This window comes from Synchiropus splendidus, chromosome 15 (genome assembly GCF_027744825.2).
Source record: "Synchiropus splendidus isolate RoL2022-P1 chromosome 15, RoL_Sspl_1.0, whole genome shotgun sequence".
Lineage (NCBI taxonomy): Eukaryota > Metazoa > Chordata > Actinopteri > Syngnathiformes > Callionymidae > Synchiropus > Synchiropus splendidus.
Genome location: NC_071348.1, coordinates 1834356 through 1853052, shown reverse-complemented (window position 1 = coordinate 1853052; position 18697 = coordinate 1834356). Strand labels below are relative to the sequence as shown.

Here is an 18697-nt window from a genome sequence, read left to right as displayed (position 1 = left end):
TTCTTGAACATGGGAATCTATAAAAGAATTATAGATGTGGCGTCTGAATCCGTTCATCCCTAATAAACCTGGCTCCCTTCTAGCCTCACCGTCTCCAGGCTGTTACACAATAACATTTGTGCTCATAAGAGTCTGACCTGTGGTCGAGATGCTATCTTTGGCCTCACATTCTTCAGAGAAAGTTCCCTTTGCGATAATCAAGTCATTAAATTGTCATTGTGCTGTCGGCTCCCAGAGCAAATAGAGGACATTCAATGGTTCACTTAGCTTGTGAGCAGGGCTGACTCTGGACGTGGGCTTGGTCCAGACCAGGGTGTGTCTCTCTTGTTGCTTCACTTCTTTTTATCACAGTTTCCACCCAAACTGCAAATATAATTTAAATCGTTACCATAAACTTTTTTCACATGACTGACATGAGTTATTTATTGACTCGCCTCTGTGACTCACTCAGATTCCTCTATGGATCAAAATGCCTTGAGGAACAACAAGATTTGTCATCATCAACATCAAACATTCAGAAGCACAATAAGAGGATCATCACTGAAGTTAGACTTTCAGTGGTGGTAAGTTTAATTATTCACAACACTGACTATGTATTTATTCATGTCTTCATTGTTTTATTCATTTATTTGTGTCCGCTGTTATAAGCGTGCATGGGGGCTTCGAACGCATCACGAAATCCTCCAAGACGCTAGGCGGCGCAGTGGTGTCACTACTGCTGCTGTGAGCGGGAGTCGGAGTTTGTTGTTGTTGTTAGCGGAAGTTAAGCTATTAGGGCTAACGCCGATGGTCTGATCGTAAGGACGATGTAGCGGTTGTCAACCTTCACGTGTGAGTGAGTGTTGGTTTTGCTTACCATCTGTCCCTTGTTTTTTGTGTCTGACGAAACGTTCGTTTTCCCCACGGACGCTTCTGGCGGCGTATTAGCGTTAGCTTCTGGAGCCTAAGCTAACCACGGTCCTCCATCACGTTACACCAGTTGATGACAGTTTTACGTGGTTGCATCGGTTTATAGTCTTTCACTTAATGTCTCTGTGGAATGACGGGTAGCAAAGAATCCCCATCGACGAGATTGAAGTAGTTTCGTAGATTAGGACTTTTCTGGAACAAGAAAGCCATCAACTTTATGATCAGCGCTCACGTCAGTCGTCTGACTCAGGTGGCTTTGTTTCTGGGTTTCACACTAGCTGGTGACCTAGATTACTTTATTGAATGTGACACATTGTTTTCGCCAGACAGCTGCCTAGAAGATGATGCTTGACCTGTGGGCCGAGGTCTGAGAAGACGGACAGCCACGTCTTCATCAGTTCTGGACGGTGATGTTCACCTAGAGGAGGAGCTTGCTGACAGCGCCCCCTGGAAGAGAACAGAACTGCTACCTCAGGTAAAACTGGGTTGTTGGATTCAGCCTGTCAGAGCAAGCTAATCCGTTCATTTCTACTGATTTGTGTTCAGGTCTGCACAATGATGGATGCGGAGGCAGTTATCCTGGAGATTTGTCAGTCCAGTGACGATGAAATGGGACGGCTGGACATCGATCTGGACAGGAAGTCTAAACAACTCAACCTGACATCCAGCAACGTGCGCACTCTGTTACATGTGAGACACTAGACATGAGACGCTTCTCTGTGCGAGAACCTGATTAGCTCAAGTTCATTGTTTTCTGTCTGACGTCAGGAGGTGATAACCAATGAGCATGTAGTGGCCATGATGAAAGCAGCCATCCGAGACACTCAGGACCTGCCCTTGTTTGTGAGTATTCAGATCAAACCTGTCTTCACACACCACACTCGTATAGTACCAAAACCACAGCCGTATCAGGATAAGTTCCATTAGTTATAACAACTACAGCATCATTCTCAGCATTGCAGATCAGCAAGCTGTGTTGTCTTCTGGATGCTTCAGCGGTGTCAGAATTAACTTGCTGAACTTTGTCCACCAGGAGCCGAAGATGACCCGGTCCCGACTGAAGCAGGCTGTGCAGCAGGGACAGGTGAACACTCGACAACTGCGGTCTGACACTCTCTGGACGCACCTTTGTAACTAATGTCTCTCTGCAGTCGCTCAGCTGGAGTCTGGCTGCAGACAAATCAGCCACGTCGAAGGTGAGAATCTCAGGCTTCACTGTGATGATGTCCGAGTCCCTCTGGTCGAATTTGAGTCAACAGTATAGGAACTCTTTCTGAATGTATCGGACAGCCTGTGACACTTACCTGTCCTGCAGCTGCCTCAGTTCGTCGATATTGAGCTGGAGGAATCTGAAGACACGTCAGATGAAGAGTATTGTCCCGATGAGGATGAGGAAGATGACACAGCTGAGGAGGTCTAACTTGACCACAGTCTGTTTGCTAACTTTGTGGAGATAACGTGACAGTCGGACTGTGTGTGTCCTGTACAGACATTCCTCAGTGATGCTGACAGCCTGGCTTCACCTCTCAGACTGCAGGGGTCACAGCACAGACCCCCAGCAGACCCCACCTCCGCTGAAGCACTTCAGGTACCACACTGATGATCCATTTAGAAGTTCCAATGAAGAGCTTGCGCGTGCGTGCGTGTGTGTGTGTGGTCTCTGAAGGCTTCACCTGCTCCTCCCTACCTCCTCTCTGCTCCTGCTGAATCCTTCATGGAGAGACTGAACGCAGTGGACAGAGAGCTAGACTGTAGCTCGGCCTACATCTATAACCAGGTACCCCCCGCCTCCATCACGATGACTGTACCATCCTCAGTCCCCCTGACTGTGCTCATGTATCTGCCTGTATCTTAGAACCTGGACAGAAAAGAGGAGGTTGGAGACTCCAGCGGTCTGGCCTTCAGGACACGTTCCAAATTGCGGCTGGATGACATCCCGCTGGGTCAGCTGGAGGCGGAGCTTCTGCCTCCTGACATCACCGCGGACATGTACGAGCTGAGCGGCCCGCAGAAGGAGGAGGACCGTCATTGGACGCGCTGGCTGCAAGGTCTCATGGCTCCTGAGAATGATGGTGAGTCAACTGTCTTTGTCAATTGATCTGTTTCACCACTAAATATTCATAAACACCGGAACCAGGCAGGACACCAACATTGTCTCATGAACTGGAAGTGATGAAATAGATCAAATATTTCAACTCTTTCCTATGCAGAGGATGGTGAGGATGAAGATGACCCCGAGTACAACTTCTTGGAGGACCTGGACGAACCTGACATGGAGGACTACAGGACTGACCGGGCTGTTCAGATCCCCAGTAGGTGGAGGAATGACCTGAAGTTTGAGGTTACTGAAGATGGAGGGGCAGTTTGTTGCACCCCCATCTGTGTGGCTGCAGTTAAGCTCTTGAGAGAGTTTAGATGTTTAGAACTTCTCAAGTGTTGTATTGTAAGAGCGTCACTGCAGCGCTTCCATCAACCCTGAACCCTGCGCAAACCTGTGTCTATCTTAGAGAAGGAAGTGAACCAGCTGCTGGATGAGCTCTTCAACACTGTGAGTCCCCAACATTCTGCTCCTCTGGGAAGAGTTGGACTGACTTGCTGAGCCTCTGAATATTTCCTTGACTCTGCAGCTCCAGGAGGACGAGGAGGCAGCAGCTGAGGAGCAAGGGGACGAACAGGAGGAGGAGGAAGAGGCTGCCTCACAGAATTGCCCCAAGTTCAACATTCCCCAGGCACTAAGGTAACAAGTGGGTGTGTCCTATTGGTCCTACTGGTCCTCCCATTGGGACGGCGCAGCAGAGATGTGCTGTGGCTGTTTGGGTTGGGAGGAAGAAGAACTTCCTCCTGCTGTTCCTCCTCTTCTCCTGACCCTTGAAGAAGAGTCCAGCTCAGAGGACACACCGTTGACACTGGGACTGAACTCACTGATGTTGACTGAACCCACCAATGCAGTCTTGTTTTCTTGTGGTTGCAGGTTTGATGCTCCACTAGCCAGCATGCTAACCGAACGGCGGCGGTGTGTGAGGAGACAGTACGAGGCCGTGCAACAGAGGAGGGCTCTACAGGACACCACCAACCAGCAGATGGAGGTCACACCCAGCACACGACCAGGCGCCTTGACCCCCGTCTGCGTTTCATCCAATCAGCGCGTCCCAACTTTCCGACTGGACCAAGTCCAGAAGCTGCAGCTGCAGCAGCAAATCCAACAGGTACATGAGGCACATGCCTTAGCAAATGGAAACTATATTGAGTTACATTTCTTTGTGGCTCACTCATCAGTTTTGCTCTCAGAGCAGATGGTCTTCTGCTCTCACAACACCCCAGATCCTTGGCAAATATTAAGAGATGAGTGATTAAGTTTTCTTTCTGTAACGCTGTGTGTTTTTCTCTCAGCACGTGCAGTTGCTCACTCAGGTCCACCTGCTGAGTCGAGGAGTTAATTCGCTGGCCCACGAGGTCAGCATCACCAAGCACTACCTGGTCAGTATCAGACATCTGCGCAGACGGCTCGGATAGCCAGAGCTCACGCTCTCACGCTGTGTCCCAACAGGAGGAGCTGCAGCAGTTTGCGGCGCGTCAGGAGCAGCTGCGTTACCGGACGTCCTTTAGAGTGTGTAACTTGAAGGGGGCGCTGGAGCTCATTGAGGAAGTGGAGCAGCTGGGAGGTCCTCCTTCAGCTACTGCCCCGTCCAAACGCTGGCTGCCCACCATGAATTCCAGCACCACAGGTAAGATGACGGATCTTGAGATGGTGTTGTAGGCTGTTCCTCCACATGTGTCTCTGTGTGTCTCTCTCGCTCTTGCTACAGGTCCATCCTCCTCGCTGCTGCCCGCAGACGCTGCCTGGCTGTTCGCCACTCGCCCCGTCTTCCTACATGCAGAGCTCCTTCCTGTCTGCAACTTTGTCCACACGCGGCCTCAGCGGAAAGTCTACACTTCAGGAGAGGACGGGTGGGTCACGAGCCATAGCCACAAGACAAACATCTTCATATAGCAATGAAGTCAGAAAACATCCAGCCATTACTTGACCTGCTGCTTTGAGACATGCTAAACAAAGGTCCTCATAGCAAACAACTCACAGCCGGTAACACAAAGTGATTCCAGCTGGTCAACAAACCAGAGTAACGGTGCAGCTACACTCGACTGCCAGAGTCGGATGTCTTGACTCTTCCTTTGATGCTTCGGTGCAGGTTAATTGTTTTGGCTCTGAAACACTTTGAGGGAACGTTCCAGCCGGATCAGCTGATCAGTTCCTACCTGCTGCGTAAAACTCGCTGGGACTTCAGGAAACGTGTTCGGGACATGTGCAAAGCGCCGCATGCCAACGTCATCAAGGTGAGTCTTGTCGACTTTGCCCTCCAGCTCCAGGTTAATGTGAATGTGGTGACTGTGAAGAGGCTGCGGTCTCAAGTTGCTGCTAATGTTCAAATATGTCGCCTTGTTAGACCTTCCACATGCATGCCGTCATTCCCCCGCTGCCGCTGGCCTGCCACCGAGTCCAGCCGACTGACCAGCGCCCTCCAGTGGAGCGGGACACCTCCATCATGCCAACCTGGCTCAAGGTTGTTTTGTTTTTCTTTCAAAAGAGGCAGCTCAGGGAAAAACTGTGATTATCTTTGTTTAACTGAAGAAGACTCACCATGTGACCAATTTCATCCTTCAGAACAGTCAACAGATTATCCAGAAGGCACGGCTCCACACCGGCCCCCAACGTTACCCCCCCACCCTTCCCCATGGCTGCGTCCTGCGACTCAACCCCTACTGGCAGCCTAAACCCACACACCCTCCAGTTCGACGGCACAAACGGGTCTTCACTCTGGCCCACAATGCATCCCTGCAACCACTGTGCCCCGCGGAAACTCAGCCCAGCACGCAGCCAGTTGGCTACCTCACCCATATCCAGGGGTCTTCAGTCCCTGCCACCTTACCCACTCCTGTCCCCACGGGTGCAGATGTGATCCAGTCCCATCGTCCTGAAGGTGCTAAGCAGCTTTTCCCCAGTCAGGCGGTGTCCCTCCCCCTTCTTGTTCCCTTTCCCACTGTTTCACCAGCAGAGACTACTGGTACAATAACGCCTTGCTCAGTGGCACCTGGCAAACTAGGGCAGACCTTCCTCCAGATGTTTTTGGTCTCCAATGTTTCCCCGCCCCCCTCCCTCCAACAGTTTACTTCCTCTACCCAGTTGGTAGAGGAAGTAAACCTGGCGGAGGAGGAGAGTTCTGGGTCCACGTCCACACTCAGTCCAGCATCTGCTGACGCCGAGGAAGACAATGAGGATGCTGGGCAGGAGGACTGGACCAGCACAGGGATGTGGTCTCTTAGTGGAGGAGAGGCTCATGGAGAGCAGGGAGGGGAGAGAGAACGCGGGGGAGATGTCAATGGAGAGGGAGCTGGTGGTGAAGCAGAGGATCAGGGTGGAGGTCAGGAAGAGGAAGATGAGGAGGACGGGCCGAACGAAGCTGGAGACGGTGAGAGGGATGAGGACAGGGAGAAGGACAAAGATGAGGACCAGGACAAGCAGGAGGAAGAAGAGGAGGACTTTGACGACCTGACACAGGATGAAGATGAGGAGGATGCGATGTCATCAGCTTCGGAGGAGTCAGTGCTGTCTGTCCCAGAGCTGCAGGTAAGTCCCAGGCAGGTCCAGCCCTGGTTCAGGTCCAGTGGTAACCTATGTCATCCCTAGGAGACCATGAAGCAGTTGACCTGGCTGGCATCCGAGAGGAGACTCTGCACTGACGGTGACTCGGAAGAGGACCACTCCCCAGCCTCCCCCTGCTCCCAGGAGGAGGAGGAAGAGGAGGAGGAAGAGGGGCCCAAAGAGGAGTCTGGCGATGGTCCCAGCAGCAAAGCTGAAGGAGATGAAGAGACGCCCCTGAACGAAGAGGCACCCAGAGGAGGAGGAGGAGGAAGGTGTTCTGCTCGAGGACGGGGTCAGTCCAGCGCCGTATTTTTTCATGAGAACATGTGGTCAACTGTGCTGTGGGCTCTGAAGGTCGGAGCCGTTCTCTTCGGGGACGCAGCCGCCAGGAGCGCCACAGTAAAGACACAGCTAAGCTTCTGCTCCTCTACGATGAGAACATTCTGGACAACGACCCTCTTAGAGAAAGCAAAGACTTGGCCTTCGCCCAGAGCTACCTGGGAAGGGTGAGCTCTCCTCTGGTGTCTGGTGTCACAGCCAACGTGAGCAGGTGTGAGGTGCTGTCATGTGTCTCTAGGTTCGCGAGGCGCTGCATGACGCTCCGGACAAGATGGAAGACTTTGTGTCGCTGCTCAATCGCCTGGAACAGCCGACAGTGGGGCAGGAGATGACCTCCATGTTCAGGAAGCTGCGAGATCTCTTGGGAGAGAGGACAGACCTCCTCCGAGACTTTGCTGCCTTCCTCCATCCGGAGCAGGCTCTGGAGTGTGGCCTGGTGGGTGTTCTGTGACCGGGAGCCAGTGGGCGTGTCCTGGCGGCATGGTAAACTCCCGATATGGTTGTGTGCAGTTTGAAGAGCAGCAGGCTTTCGAGCACAGCCGGAGGTTTCTGCGTCAGCTGGAGATCAGTTTTGGTGACAATCCCACTCACTATCAGAAGATCATCAAGGCACTCCAGACCGGCCCGGACCTGAACCCGGCCAGCATCCAGGAGGTACCCTCAGTCAGGGCTCAGAGAAGGCTCACAAAGTATTCATAATGTTGCTTGTCATCTCCCTTCCTTTCAGTTGAAAGCCCAGATGGCAGCTTTGCTCAAAGGCCACAGCCACCTGCAGACAGAATTCTGGGTCTTCTTCGATGAGCTCCGCCCCCCTCCCGCTCGCCCTGCTCAGTTTGAGGAAGCCCTTTGGCCCGAGGAGGGGGGCGGGGGGTTGGACGGGGCAGAGGGTCCAGGGCTGGGGTCAGGCCTTCTCAGTGGCTTTGAGGAGGTCACGCTGCCTGACCTGGAGGAGGAAGAGGACGGACACAAGATCCAGCCAATTGCAGGTCGAAGGCAGAGGAAGAGGAAGGTCCACAGGAACTACAAGGTTTGACTCCTCTTCCTTCCTGAGTCGAGTAACTCGAGTCACTTGCCCTGAGACTCAGGCGTGACTCACGGGTCAATGAGAGGGTCAGTCCTTTCTCTGATGTGGGCTTGTTTCTAGGACTGCGATTGGCCAGAGAAGGAGCGGCGCTGCCACTGTCATGACACTAAGATCCGCAGACTCCGGCGGAGTAGATGCCCCCGCTGCCACAGCAACAAGGTGGACGCGGCTGAGATCACTGGTAGAAACACGTGCTTGACGCATGCGTGTCCTCCCCCGCAGGGCTCCAGCGCTGTGTCAAGAGCCATGAAGAGTCTGGACCCCCTGTATGCTCAAATGAGCTCCGCCCACCCCGAGAAAGAGCTGGAGGTGAAAGGTGACGATGTCGGCTCCCACACAGGTGTGGTCACGGGTTTCTGGAGTTGGGAGTCGTATTGTTAAGAAAAACACACCTTTACCGTGACAGGTCGCAGCTCTGCATCATGGGAAGGTCCATTCCCGCTGGCAGACGAGAAGGAGGAAGAGGATGAGGAGGAGCCTGACGAGGAGGATGAAGACGAGGAAGAGAGGAAGAATGGAAAGGAGGAGGAGAGTCCAGCTGTGAAGAGGAGCAGGAGGGAGGAACAGCAACAACAACCGCCTCTGACTCTCTCTACCACCTCCGCCTCAGCCTGTCCAGTCACCGCCACCTCCCCAGGCCAGGCCGGCACCTCCTTCTCCCTCCCAGCTCCTCGTCGGCCCAGTCCTCCTCTGGACCTCCCTGTCTGCGCCAAGAACATTTCTCTGACTCCAAGTGGAGAGAAGGTCATCCTGTGGACCAGGTACTGCTCCCATTGGTCTCCTGGGAGAAGGACGCGAACTGAACCCCGGCTGTTTCAGGGAGGCAGACCGGGTCATCCTGACCACCTGCCAGCAGGACGGAGCCACCCAGGACACCTTCCAGGCCATCTCCAACCTGCTTGGGAACAAGACATCCAGTGAGGTGACTGAGTGGCTCACCTCCCCCACCAGCGCCTCTGCTCTCCTCCTCCTGACCCCCCCCCACTCTCAGGTCTCTCGCAGGTTTCGCGATTTGATGCGGCTTTTCCGGACGGCGGCTCGTCAGGCCAGCTCCGAGGATGAGACGGCGCCAGCTGACCCGCCATCCACCCAGGACTGAGTGTCTGGACACGGAGGTGTGAAGGTTCACAGAAGGACGATTGAGGCTTTTATTGTGAAAAACTGCAACACGTAGCCTGTACAAATGTTTATACCTCAGAGTATTTATTGTTTTTGTTTAGGAAATAAACCGATTCTCTTCGATTCACACGTCTGCTTCAAAAGCCTCTTGTTTTTTAACAGTGGGACTGAACAATTGTTCAGCTTTTTCCAAATAAAAGACAAAATGTATAATATATAAATATTCATGCTCAGTAGTCAAAGAAAAAGGACCAAATGTAGAGTAACAGTCACACAACCAGAAAGTTCACAGCTGCTGTCCTTTGCTACTTCTACATTTAACCACTGCTGTGATGATGTCACTAATCGTTTTTATGGCAAAACATTTTGGATCTGGTGGCTGGAATGATGACAGTTTTCCTTTCCCCCAGAAAGTAATCCCACCATCATCGTCATAGATGTCCTGTGGTGGACAGATGAGAGCTTGAAAAGAGGAATGTTTACAGTTCAGCAACATCAAGGCCTTGTGCAGGAAGCACGGAGGCAGAGAAGAAGCGGCCCTGGAGTGAGCGTCGGTTGCAGAAGAGCTTTTCTTCGGGTCCACTCGTCACCCCTGAGCACGCTCACCCGTTTCAGGGTCGACATCATCGTCCAACTCTGAGATGAGAACAAAGATTAAAACATTTGGATGAAACACTTGGATTGGTGCGTCTCACCCATGGAGGCTTCAGCGCCGTCCTGCAAGTCGCGCTGCGGGTTAACCGAGGCAGGAAGGACTTCCTCCATATGCACGTCTGCAGGTGAGATCAGTCCACAAGTTGAATATGTGATGCGTTTCTAAATCAGACAGAAGTTCATGTCACAGAGCAGATGTGCGAGTCTGCCCTCACCTGGGCGCAGTCCCTGATCTGGCCCTGACCTCGACCTCTGCGGTGGGCGGGGCTGTGAATAGACCGCGCGGATTGGCTGGCAAGTCGCGTGCGAGCCGCAGTTCCTGCTCGACACAGGTGATGAAGAGGCTCCTGGAAGTCAAGACTTTTACAGTCCATGAGGATCGTTGACTCGAGGTTATGTCAAAGAAAAAACGATTTAATGGTGGACGATTTAAGAGTAAAGGGCACACTTCCCCCGGTGCATGCTGGGAAAACAACTTCACCCAACAAACGGCGAAACCGAGTTTAACTCATCGGAGATTAAATAAAGCCCACAGACAGTGAACGTAGACTCGCTTTCAGACACGAGAAAAGACCTGAGTGGAGAACGAAAGCTTTTCCCACCGTGTGTTTGTTTCCGACAGTTCTGTCTGAGGCGGAGAAGGCGCAAGCAGCACCTCCGCTGCGCAGGCGCAGGCTCCATCTGACCCGACGACCCTTCCATTTGCAGACCACTTCTCCTCTCCCTCAAATGGTGAGGTTTCTCTTCCGAACGGTAACTTCAGCTGTCACCTCCGAGGGCCTGCGGCCCTTCCGACTCCGCCTCCAGAATAAGAGCACTGTGGCGGAAGTGCCTGCAATACCACACCTGACCAGTGGACGACGACAGAGGACTTTCAATGATTTTATTTTCTCTTCCATAAATTATATAAAAAATCATAATCAACTTTTTACAGTAAAAGAAAGGATTAAACAGTAAATAGAAGGCTATAACAAAACAAGTAAAACATTTGAAACAAACATCAGCTGTCATTATTCACCAGATGGATTTGATCATGTGACAGAAAGTGGTGTTGAGCATGTGATAAACAGGTGCGGCCTCCGTATGACTCTAGTTGCGTGGCCTCGTTCAAGACCAGATCAAATGACTGCTATCCATACATTCTCTAAATAAAATGATATATTCATCGCTTTCTTGAACTGCTTATCCCCAGAAGCGCTGGCGGCCAGGTGGCACAGTCTGCTGTCGTTCAGGCGCCGTCGGCAGCGAGAAGAAGGAGCCAGACGACTCAAGTGTGAAGATAAAGTAGATGTTGGCCACCATCATCACCAGACTCGGCAGGAAGGAGAGTCCAAAGCCAAAACCTCGGATGCTGCTGCCGAACGCCGCCGACACCCAGTAGACCAGCCTGCAGGTGGGAAACACAGCCACGTCTGTCGCAGGGAGTCGAGCTCCTAGAGAGGTTCGGACTCACCTTCCCAGGGCGAACACGATGGTCAGCAGAGGCACAAGCTTCAGAAGCTCCTGGCTCAGGTACATCGCCATGACGACCAGCTGCAGGAAGTAAATCAGGAAGAGCGAAGCCGAGTCTGCGACGAAGCGTCTGTGGACAGCCACATCCGTATGATCCGCCTCCTTCTCACCTTCCTCCACCTGCGGCTGGACGAAGCCCCACCGCAGCCGGCTGATGCCGAGGACCAGCCAGCCTGAGAGGGCGGAGGGGTGAGGATGACAGGAAACACCCGGCATCACGTCACGACTGCTCACTCACCCAGGATGATCGGCAGCGCCGCGAAAACAGAGCAGCGCAACGTGTAAACCAGCCGGAGGGGGGCACTGTCCAGCAGCGGGGCATCGAACGGCAGGAATACAAAACCACCCCAGACCAGGAACGGGAAGAAGATGGCTGCCGTGGTCAGGGACACGCTCATTTTCAGAACATCTCTACCCGGGCAGCCCCGCCCACCTGAGGGTGATAGACAGGTGACCTGGGTGATAGAGTGAACCACTCCAAACCCCGCCCATCTGACGGATCATCCATACATCTGGAAGGCTGGGTCTCCTCCGGCCAGTCGTACTGGTAGCCATGTTGGTTGTAGTCCTGGTTAGCCAGGAAGGATTGCCGTTGCTCCCAGCAGGCGTCACTCTCCGTGGGGGAGGTTGGTGCAGGGAGGACTGTGATGGCAGGGCTGAACACCTGAGCTGCCTTCTCTGGAAGACAATTCTCCTCCATGCCGTGCTCCAGCAGGTCCAGGTGCACCACCTTATCTGCCACCGGCTCCTCTGCTCTCCACTCCTGTTTCTCCTTCTCCACCTGCAGCTCACGCTGGCTCTCTGTCCAGCTCACCGCCTCTCGGGACACATCGGACCTCACACTCAGCCTGTCGCCCTTCGCTGTCTGCCCCCCGGCCTGTCTGGACTGGGACCACTGCAGAGTACTGGCCTCCGTCCGGGCCGACCTCTCCTCCTCCTCCTCCTGTGCCTCACCTGTCGTCTTTGCTCCACCCACATCCTCCATCATGCTGCAGTTCAAAGTCCTGTCCAAGAAGAATGATGAGTGACATGCCGCAATCATACCACCACCGGTCCATCATCGCAAACCCAGGAAGGTGGTCGTAATGTCGCAAGGCGAACAGCTGGTTCAGTTCAAATGTGGAGCCGCACCTCAGAATTCGTGAACAGCCTTGTTGTTTTTTTATTTTATTTTATTTATTTATTTATTTTTAATTTTTATTTATTTATTTTTATTATTTTTTCCCTTTTTATTTTAGTTTATTATTTATTTATTTTTGACTGCACGTTATTCCAAAACACTTTCCTATTTAATGGGCTCCCCACTGACCATGGCAATAACTTTTATTCTGATTCTGAATTCTGATTCTGACGCTCTGATTTCTTCCCAGACACAGATGCTAGGACGAGATCGTTTTTATTTTGACGGAAATAAACGATTTGGCTCCGCCCCTTTTGCGCTTGACGTCACATCACATAACACAGCGACGTTCCACGAATATAGCCATTAATTCGCAACAACAGCTGTGAAAGTTTAAAAACTCCTTATTCGTGCGCACTCTGGAACCCGACCGACAAAGCCAAAGTTCATCGAGCCATTTGCGAGGCAGCAGCACTGATAGCTAACATGCTAATATGCTAAAGGGACAACAAACCAGCGCCACGGCTCCAAACACGCTCGACTGTTGGATATAACGTAGCGAGATAGCATTTCGGGCGACACACTGACCGGAGCGAGGTGAAGTGTTCGATTTTTGTCCTGTACTTACTCCCCGTTGTTGTGAGTGTCAGGAAGTTGCTTCAGGTGTGGCCGCGCAGGTGCGTTGCAGCTCCGCTTAAAGGGAACGTTTCCGGCCGACAAGAAACTCCAAGTGTAGTGAACGACCAATATACCCATTGAAAAAAAAACCAACGTGAAAATATAGTGTAGTGTCCAGACATTAGACAACTGCACTTTTTCCTGATAAAGGAAACACATTATGTTTAATTAAAATAAATCTCATTGGTTGGTGACAATATCTTCAACATTAACATGTTATCATAAACAGGATGTTTGTTTTGAGCAACAATAATCTCACTTCTTTTTAACAGTCATCTTGTGCTCTTTCCTGAAGGCTGTCGAGGAAAGAAAGGAGGAGAGGAGGAGGTGCTGAAGGATGGGGGTGAAAAGGTATGCAAAGAGAAAAAAAGTGCTGAGTGAAAAGGTGTGAGAGTTGCAGAAGATCTGAAGGAGGAGATGTGAAGCCATGGAAATATGGAAAAAAGGTTCTCAAAAAAAGACAAATCAGACTGCAAAAAACGAGGGAGTGAAGTGACTGTCGGAGAAAATCACAGGTCCAGGTGGGGCTGCTTGAGGAGATGAGTTGTGCAGGAGATGATGGAGATGATTTTCGACATTTTTGAAATTGATAAATAATTAAAGAATATTGTACTGTTAGTGCAAGATTTGTAGGGTTGTGTATATTAATTCACTTTTTTTTCAGTATACATAATTTTTTATTTTACTTGGAAATGACACATGAGATTGAGGTCAAACTTCCTGGGTGATTTCCAGAGATGCTGTCGTTCGAGTCTAGACCAGTGGCATAGTGGTCAACTTAAGGGATTCAGTAAAACATCAGCATGTACACATCCACATTCCATAGGCATCATTTTCAAAAGGCTTTTATTTTTAAATGACACATGAAATTGAGTTCAAACTTCCTGGGTGACCAATGAGTTGGTGGTTTTCTTTTTTTGTATACTTTGTCTTTTACTTTGAAATGTACATCGCTTTGGCGTAACCGTAATATTCGCATTACACGAGCACTGTGGAATTGTGGAGATTCGTTTTGGTGCGGCCCCGACTCCAGAATTCACTGTGATGGAAGCGTTAATTCAGTCACACTGAGTTGTGCCTCCCTCTACTGGTTGGAAGCGGAAGTAGCTTTTATTTCTCAGTAACGTTCATGAGCGTCAGTTCAGAAGAATCTTCATCCCCAGAACAGAGAGTAGACGCAAAGGCAGCTTATGTACCAGCAGACTTCGTGGCATGTCGAGTTGTGAAACCGTGAGTCTCATACGTGACAGCTCATACAGGTAAAACAGGAATGTGCTGGGGGGGGCAGAGAGCCAGAGGATATGGGGTGATGCACCGCAAACACCCGATGCAAAGGCAGCGCTGTGACAATAGTCAACCCCAGAAACTGATGTCGAAAAATCTAATATATTTGGGGATCATTTCTTGATTAGAGATATCAATGCAATCTTTCGGATTATTCTGCATGTAAAGAGGCTCTGGGAAGGTTTCAGCAGCCAGTTTAGCTTTTAGATGCACGAGATGAAGTGATGAAAAGCAGAGTGAGCAGAGGAAGCCACAATAAATCAGGTAGGCTTTCTGCACGGCCGTCTTCCCAACAAAGACAAACCCCAGGATTTTATTTCCTTTTTGCTAGAACCAGACGAACAGGTTTTGTTTTTGCTGAGGGCGGAAAATTCTGGCTGGTGCAACAGTGACCCTGGGAGCGGAGTGTGTCAGCAGTTACAAGAGGAAAAGTAGGCCGAAATGTGGAAATAGATGAAGAAGACAAATGAAGTTTGACGAACAGGCTGGTAAAAACATGACTCACCGTTTATTTAGAAAACGTGGCTCATCGCCACAGCAGGTTTAACAACCCAGGAAAATATATACATAAAATATGGCTTGACAATACGGCAGAATCCTGCTCGTCCAAACGTGAGTCCGAGGAGTTTAAAGACGGAAAGCCAAGGACGGTGTCGAACCGATACAAAAACTGTGCTGAGAGAATGTTTGCTGGAGAGAGCAAACCTCCAAAGATGAGCAGCTCTAAAGGGGATTACAAGTGCCCGGGGTCAAGGCTCTGTAACAGCGAGGACGAGACCAACCGCTCGGGTCAGTGCCGACCTCCTTCTTCAGAGGAGCAGCGGGGCGCCGGAAGAGTCCGTCTCTGTGTCGTGCATGTACGGGGAGTAGGCTGTGGCGCTGCTGGAGGAGTAAGCTGCGAGATAAACACAAACATCCTGATAAAGCAGTGGCAAACAAGATGAGATCTCAAGGCTTAAACCAACAGGCAGCGCCGCTGCTGTGTGAAGCTTGTGGAAACAATGGTGTGCAGCCTCATTCAAAGAGCCGCAACACGACACCTCAACCTGCAGGAGACAACCACATTCATCTGTAACGGGAGTGGGACCTGACAATGAGATAATAAAGCTGGATTTGGGATTTATTTAATGAGAGGTGCGCTCGGGCAGGTGGTGTCGGGTTCACGGGGCTGGAGGCCAGAGGACTGATGGGTGGGTGTGAGACAGGGGAGGAGGGGCCTCATGAGCTGGGGATGGTAAGATGGCGAGAAAAGGCAGGAATGTGTGTGGTGGAGAGAGAGAAGAGAGCCGACAGGACACACACTCAAACACCGCCTCAGCTGGACTCCATAGTCAACCCTTTCCTATCATACAGAGTCCTCTCAAATTAAACTCACAGGCTGGAGATGGTGTAAATAAACTTCCTAACAGTCAATCTCAAAATGAAAGTGGACCATTCTTGGTGAGTGTTTCACCTCTCACGAGGGCTTCACAAGCCTCCAACATCTAAGCGTGATATCAAGAGAAAACACAGGCCTGGCTGCTCACAATGTTAAAGAGCGCGGGAGAACTCACTTCTGCCGCTGTTCAGTCTCATCTTCCTGGCCAGCTCGTCGGACGGCGTCTGCTCGGACACTTTGACCTCTGGAACTGAGAGGAGAGAGGCCACGGTAAAGCAGCTGCCACATCTGACTCAGAAGATTCAGCCTCAGCCACAGCACGTGTCCCGACTTGACTGGGATTAAAGCAACATTAGCAGACCGTCTGGTGTGTTATGGCTTATATGAGAGTGGTCGAGCAAAGGCAGAGGTGGTGAGGAGTCTTACAGTCGCTGCTCATGAAGGTCATGGTCTCGTTGCCGCTGTCAGGCAGGGTCCCGTCGTTCCTCCCGTTGGTCCGCTGCCCGCTCGACTGATGGCTTTTGTTCCTCTTCCCCTTGCGGGTGCTGATGCGGATGACTCCGTGCACCAGCTTGCACTCTGCCTCCTGCTCCTCCAGGTTGTAGTCCTGAGCGATGTTGTAGATGAGCTCGCTGATCTCGTTGGTCTTGCGGGAGAAGGAGGAGTCGGAGGTGCATTTGGCCAGTTGGTCGATCTGGTGAAGCGCGTACAGCTCCAGGAGCTTCTTGGTGATGAGAGAGTCAATATCTGTGCCCGTGTCGCTCAGGTCATCCAAGTCATAGTCATCCCGGGACAACAGGCTGGTGTTGCTGATGGGCCGATGGGTGTCACCTCTGCCGGGGGTGCGGTTCCTTTTAGGGGCAGCCACCGGATACCGGACCGTCTGACCGGCGATACGCACGTCAGGGTAGCGGAAACTGTCGCTGGCGGGCAACTTGGAGGCATGGGGTGCTTTTGTGGACTCCAGCGGGACCCCACAGGTGGGGTTGGTGACAGCCATGCCATTCGGAGGGTGGGTCTCGGCACCCGCTTTAGGAGGATGGTCTGTGGAACTCTCGTTGACCGGCAGGCAGGGCTCCCTGCTGCCGTAAAATCCGCAGGTCAGCACACAGCAGATAAGAGCCTTGCAGCCGCTCCAGCCCATGGAAGCACAGGAGCCGCAAGCATGTCTGCCAGAGGGCGCGCCGTCTGCCGAGCCCGGTATGAAGCCGATGGTCTCTGAGCCGCGGCCGTTCCGTGGGTGACCTCTGCGGCCATGCTTGAGGTCAGAGTGGCGGGAGTGCTCGCTGTGGTGGTGGTCCTGATAAGAGTCCTGGCTGGTGGTCGTGTCCCTGGATATGGTGCGAGTCTGACTGTACTTGGCGGCTCTGGAGCTGGAGCCCTGGTGTTTGTGGTGGCGGGACGCCTGCGGAGCGCTGCTGCTGCTGCTGCTGTGGCCAGGCATGGCTCAGAACGCCTGGAACCTGAGGAGAGAGCCGCACTTGACTCACCGTGACAACAGAGCTGCGGCTTTGGTGCTTCTGAAAATAATGCACGTTCTCACAGCGTTTGATCGACGGCAGCCGATCAACAGCGAGAATCATAATATGTTGCTCATCGTCGCGCCCTATAGCGTGTTTAACTACGGATGTTTGCAGGCAAACACTCACGAACTCCACCACATCAACACGGATCCAGCAGCAAGCAACTTTGGACTCACGGCATAAAGAAGAAGAAACACTCCTGGACGTGTTTCTATCCCAGTTGAGCTGATTAGTGGCGAAACTGCGGAAGTCCCGGAGAGAAAAACTTTCCTCGGCTAGCGCTCCAAACAGAAAGAGACGAATTTTGAACCGAAAAAGCAACTTCCCGGGGGATTTAACTCCACGGATCGCAGGTGTAAACGGCCGCTGCTGCGAAACCCATCCGCGTTCGCTCCTCTTGAGTTTATTTCGAGTGAAGCTGAGCCGAGATTGGGCTGATGTTGGGCTTTTACCTGCGGCTCCTGCTAACAGCAGCTCCGACACCCACATACAGGTAGGCGGTGACGTCACACTGGGCGGATAAAAAGGCGTAGAAGAAGACGCCATCGTGTAAATAATGAAAACTGCTGCATCATTTTACCGCAATAACGAATTTTAACTAGACATATATGTCACAAAACCTTTTTGTGAATTCATTATATAGCATTAATTTAGATAATAATTTAATTCTGATCAATTTTATTGTTCGTGTCAAATGTTAAAGTTCGTAACTGATTTTGTAATATACATTCAAAATAAAACAAATATTTATTGTTCAACTGACAAAAAATGCCCGCGATAAAAAAAATGTAGATGTAAAGTCAATCACAATGATACAAATAAGAAAATGCGAGACACACACTGCATAATTCGATAATATGTATATATTTAAGAAAATGAAATTACACATATAGATATAGATGATATTAATAATAAGCCAAAAATTACGTGAGAAAAAAATAAGTCATTTGTTCAGAAAAATGTGGGTTAGAAGCTATCACACACATATTGCCATGATGGATATGATTATAACTGCACTTCTTCCCTCTCACTTTCTGTCCTTGCTCAACAAATTAAAACAAGTGGGTCTGACAGGCACAGCTGCAGAGCCAGCAGGTGTATTTCCCAACAGTATCTTTCATTCTGCCCCATTTTTCCCTCGGTGCAACACTTAATCACACACTCTTTCAGTTGAAACACTCGGACAACTTCACCTGCAGTGAAACACACTCTGCGGGCCAAAAACAACAACAGAGCGAAGGCAATTCTTTCAGGTTTTATTTGAAACTGGTGTAAATACCTGGTGACATTGCAACCACTTTAAAGACACGGCGTTTTATCTATTCTTTACTGAACATATTTAAGAATGACATATAAACAGAGTCAGTTAAACAAACCTGAACCATGTTGATCATATTTAATGGCATCTATAGTATATACAGGAAATGTGAAAAAAGAGTGCCTTAAGAATGCAAAAGGC

The 18697-nt window shown here is 50.9% G+C and overlaps 3 protein-coding genes across 4 annotated transcripts; 1 reads left to right on the top strand and 2 right to left on the bottom strand.

The window, feature by feature from the left end:
- The first annotated feature begins 726 nt into the window (after positions 1 to 726).
- LOC128772006 (GON-4-like protein) lies at positions 727 to 9218 on the top strand. Its single transcript, XM_053887968.1, has 30 exons — positions 727 to 831; positions 1240 to 1384; positions 1456 to 1599; positions 1678 to 1752; positions 1943 to 1993; positions 2061 to 2105; positions 2225 to 2323; positions 2399 to 2497; positions 2576 to 2686; positions 2765 to 2981; positions 3120 to 3221; positions 3417 to 3457; positions 3537 to 3646; positions 3881 to 4115; positions 4300 to 4386; positions 4457 to 4634; positions 4716 to 4857; positions 5097 to 5241; positions 5352 to 5468; positions 5570 to 6532; positions 6593 to 6839; positions 6902 to 7053; positions 7125 to 7322; positions 7397 to 7540; positions 7614 to 7913; positions 8031 to 8129; positions 8193 to 8310; positions 8377 to 8731; positions 8790 to 8892; positions 8962 to 9218. The coding sequence occupies exons 3-30, from the start codon at positions 1465 to 1467 to the stop codon at positions 9067 to 9069; spliced, it is 4776 nt and encodes a 1591-aa protein (XP_053743943.1). The 5' UTR covers positions 727 to 831; positions 1240 to 1384; positions 1456 to 1464; the 3' UTR covers positions 9070 to 9218.
- tmem79b (transmembrane protein 79b) lies at positions 9124 to 13075 on the bottom strand. The gene is made up of 8 exons (XM_053887977.1): positions 13004 to 13075; positions 11766 to 12259; positions 11494 to 11688; positions 11197 to 11428; positions 10346 to 11130; positions 9959 to 10090; positions 9785 to 9862; positions 9124 to 9725 (listed from the first exon to the last, which is right to left on the bottom strand). The coding sequence occupies exons 2-5, from the start codon at positions 12241 to 12243 to the stop codon at positions 10926 to 10928; spliced, it is 1110 nt and encodes a 369-aa protein (XP_053743952.1). The 5' UTR covers positions 12244 to 12259; positions 13004 to 13075; the 3' UTR covers positions 9124 to 9725; positions 9785 to 9862; positions 9959 to 10090; positions 10346 to 10925.
- A 1478-nt stretch (positions 13076 to 14553) lies between these two features.
- Positions 14554 to 17711, bottom strand: kdf1a (keratinocyte differentiation factor 1a). Of its 2 annotated transcripts, none has more exons than XM_053887975.1 (4): positions 17415 to 17711; positions 16142 to 17178; positions 15891 to 15965; positions 14554 to 15232 (listed from the first exon to the last, which is right to left on the bottom strand). In XM_053887975.1, the coding sequence occupies exons 2-4, from the start codon at positions 17157 to 17159 to the stop codon at positions 15147 to 15149; spliced, it is 1179 nt and encodes a 392-aa protein (XP_053743950.1). In that variant the 5' UTR covers positions 17160 to 17178; positions 17415 to 17711; the 3' UTR covers positions 14554 to 15146. The 2 variants fall into 2 exon arrangements, with proteins under 2 accessions (XP_053743950.1, XP_053743951.1); XM_053887976.1 differs by lacking the exon at positions 14554 to 15232 and adding an exon at positions 15256 to 15383.
- Positions 17712 to 18697: the final 986 nt, after the last annotated feature.